The following is a 3,286-nucleotide window of genomic DNA, read 5'->3' as shown; positions in this document are numbered from 1 at the left end:
TCTTGAAAACACTTACAAGCATAATAAAGTTAAAATGAAAACAAACATTAAATATTCCTTCTAAGTTGATCTCACTGCTGTTACATACTCCCTTGCAGATGTCCAAACAGCAGAGGTGCTCAAAGCAGTTTTAATTCACTGAAGACAATATTCTACCTAACACCAGTGCAGTTTTTAATTACTACCAGTCTATACAGAATCACTAAAGGAAATCCTAATACGTAACCAGTTTATGCCCATTCAGGAAACTCCGCACCAGCACAGCCGTGACGTCATGAGGGGGCGGCGCCGCGGAAGTGCACATACTTCAGTGTAAATGATTACTTTTTATAAGAAAACCAAAAAGGTTTCCTTTAAAACTATACATCTAAAAGTAAAAGTAAATGTAGCTTTCATTTTTTTTTCCTGAATTTAAAAAATACGTATGCAAGCTATGAATACAAGTTCAAATATGAATTGACAGGGAACTGAGTCATCACGAGAGCTCGCTCCACAGAAGAGATGCATACAACATACTGTATCTTCTTTAAGAAGCACGCACTAAAACAGGCATTCCTTGCGCTGTTTTTAACATATGTAAGGAATGTTGTTATTGTAAACAGTGTGTTAAAATACTGAGACCAAAATGCATTACTAGAGGATCCCTATAAAAGGTCACCAAACTATCCTTCATCTGTGAAGCCAGGGAAAATGATTTTGCAATTTATCTTGCTTTTTTAAAATGCTACTATTCTTTTTTTCTGGGTATCACAATTAAATATCAGAAGACTTTTCCAAACAAAAACTGATGTAAATATTGACTTCAAGGACACACAAATTTCCTAAGAGTCTATTTCTCAGGAATTTCACCATTTGCTGAGACGGATGCAGCGTGATTCTGGCGTGAACTGCCTCTGGACTCCCGTGAAACACGCCTTCTGGGAGAGTTTAATGGCACCTGAGGCTGCCTGCTGGATGTCAGCGAAACAGTGCTTGGGGGCTTTGTGGAGGAATTAGACAGAAGCCTGTGACTATTACTGTCCTCCACTGAAGTAGATGAATGTCTGTTTCTTCCAAATTTCTCACTAAGCAGGGGCTGCAAATCATGAAAGACAAAATGGTTGACAATTTTATTACTTATTCCCCCTCCCCTTTAAGATCTAAGGCTACAAAGAGAGTCACATGGAGAGAAAACATTCTCTCAGGCTTTCACAGAGAGCAAACTGGTCAAGCAATGGCCATGACTCATCCAAACATTGGTAACAGGGTTTCAGGGTCAATGCTGAGAGGATTTGACTGACCTTGTCAGATACAAAAGTTACATTTCTTGTTATATAGGTCTTGCTTTATCTTGGTCTTAACCATCCAGCAGAAAAGTATAAAAATGAAGTATAAAAAGTAAAGCCATATTAATATGCTGAGCTGTAAAAGGTTCAAGTCAACTTCTGACATTGCCAGTCCTATGGAAAACCCACTACTATTATGGACTACTGAACTATATTGGAATATTTTGCTGAATTCACACACCAACAGTATTTAAATGACAATGGAATACCTTTCTCTGACAAAACTAAACAAAAAAAGAGGAGACAAATGAACCACCATTTTGTATCTATATATTCAAAACAAGCTAGATATACAGCTACTCTCTCTTAATTCAATGAATAGAAAGATCTGTTCTAATAGTGTTTGTGGACAGGATATCATGTCTGCATCTTGTACTATGAATAACCACTACGAAGGCAACAATATGCAATGTATTAATTATTGAAACTGTCCTACAAATCAGTTTTGAAGCTGTCTCGTTGCTATTTGTTTCTCAATAAAATTAATTTTTAAGAAAAGATCTAAGGCTAGACTTTTCTAATGAGGTAGGAAATTATCTTGGTGCCTCACTCAATTCTACTGGTGTAGTGAAACTTAACAGTACCTTAAGTATTAAATTTCCTCCCCAACTAAAACAGCATTGTCGGATTTGCTTGCTAATTCTTGCACTTAACATATACTTATAAAGCTTCTCTCATGTTGGCTGGGCGTGGTGGTGCACACTTGTGATTCCAGCACTCAGCAGGCTGGGGCAAGAGAATTGTTGCAAGTTCAAGGCCAGCATGAGCTACCAAAACAAAGTGAGTTCAAGGCCAGCCTGAACTGCATAGTGAAAGTGCACCTCAAAAGGACCAAAAAAAAAAAAAAAGAAAAGCTCTGTCATGTTTTGGCCCCAAGCTACTTATTAGGGCATAAGCATGAGGTTGTGGTTCTTATGTCCCTTTTTTTTTTTTTTTTTCTCTACTCCTACTCTAGGCTTAAGCGGTAATGTTTAAATCACTGGTGAATGAAAGCAGCAGCCATCAAGTAACCTTTAGCAAGTTGGAGGTTTCATCTAGGATTCCTATGATAAGGAGATTAGTGTTAGTGATGATACTAAATTTAAACCTTAGTACCCATAGAGCTCCCAAACTCACTCAGACAGCAAGCAGGAAGGGGTGGGCGAGCAGAGGGATTTACATTTAAAGCAAGCCAGCTCTGAGGCTCTTTAAGCACAGATGCAGGAGCACAGAACTCAACACTAGAGCATTTTCACAGCAACTTTCTACAATTGTCTCTGGCATTTAAGACAAGCTCTGAATTCTTAGCTTACATTCAGACAGGGCAAAAGCCAGCACTGTATAAAGCAGGGACCTCCTGGTGATGGAACTGGCTCTTTGGGGACAAGGGTGCTTCTACGTGCTCCATTCCTGAGCCACTTACACAAGGCTGCAATCAGGCAAATTCCAGTACTAAGCAGCAGTGACCTTCCTTTCACCTTTCTTCTTCTTGTTACTGGGAATTGAACTCAGGACCTTGCACTTGCCAGGCAGGTGCTTGTGTCACTGAGCTACATCCCTGGCCCTCTTCTTTTTAAGAAACAAAACTTTTTAGTTTTTCTTCATGCTTTATTTCTTTTTTTCCTCATTTGCCTTTAATTTTCTTACATTCATTCCATTTTTTAATTTTTTCCTTTATCTCTTTAAATCAAACTCATTGAACTTTACTTGCCTCCATGAACGTGACATTTTTGCCTTTATTATGAAGGAACTCAAATTCCACATAAACATGCTACAAAAATGGTGTGCAGTAAAGTACATTAAAAAGTGAAAAGGAGCCGGCATGGTGGTGCATGCCTATGCCCCCAGCACTCAGCAGGCTGAAGCAGGAGAACTGCCACAAGCTCAACGCCAGCCTGGGCTACACAGTGAGTTCAAGGCCAGCCTGAACTGCAGAGACCCTGTCTCAAAAAGACAAAAATAAATTTAAAAAATTAAAAAAT

At 38.9% G+C, this 3,286-nt stretch overlaps 1 protein-coding gene across 1 annotated transcript in view; it reads right to left on the bottom strand.

Moving 5' to 3' along the window:
* Positions 1–387: 387 nt before the first annotated feature.
* LOC105742717 (la-related protein 1B-like) overlaps positions 388–3,286 on the bottom strand; it is a 103,390-nt gene continuing 100,491 nt past the window's right edge. The window contains exon 7 of the mRNA XM_012515538.2: positions 388–1,075. Coding sequence (XP_012370992.2) covers positions 830–1,075 — 246 coding nt within the window. The 3' untranslated portion in view covers positions 388–829. The remainder of the gene's footprint in view (positions 1,076–3,286) is intronic.

The sequence above is a fragment of the Octodon degus genome, unplaced genomic scaffold (assembly GCF_000260255.1).
Source record: "Octodon degus isolate 3935 unplaced genomic scaffold, OctDeg1.0 scaffold00068, whole genome shotgun sequence".
NCBI lineage: Eukaryota > Metazoa > Chordata > Mammalia > Rodentia > Octodontidae > Octodon > Octodon degus.
Note: the sequence above shows the minus strand (reverse complement) of the source record. Positions and strands in the feature narration are given on the sequence as shown.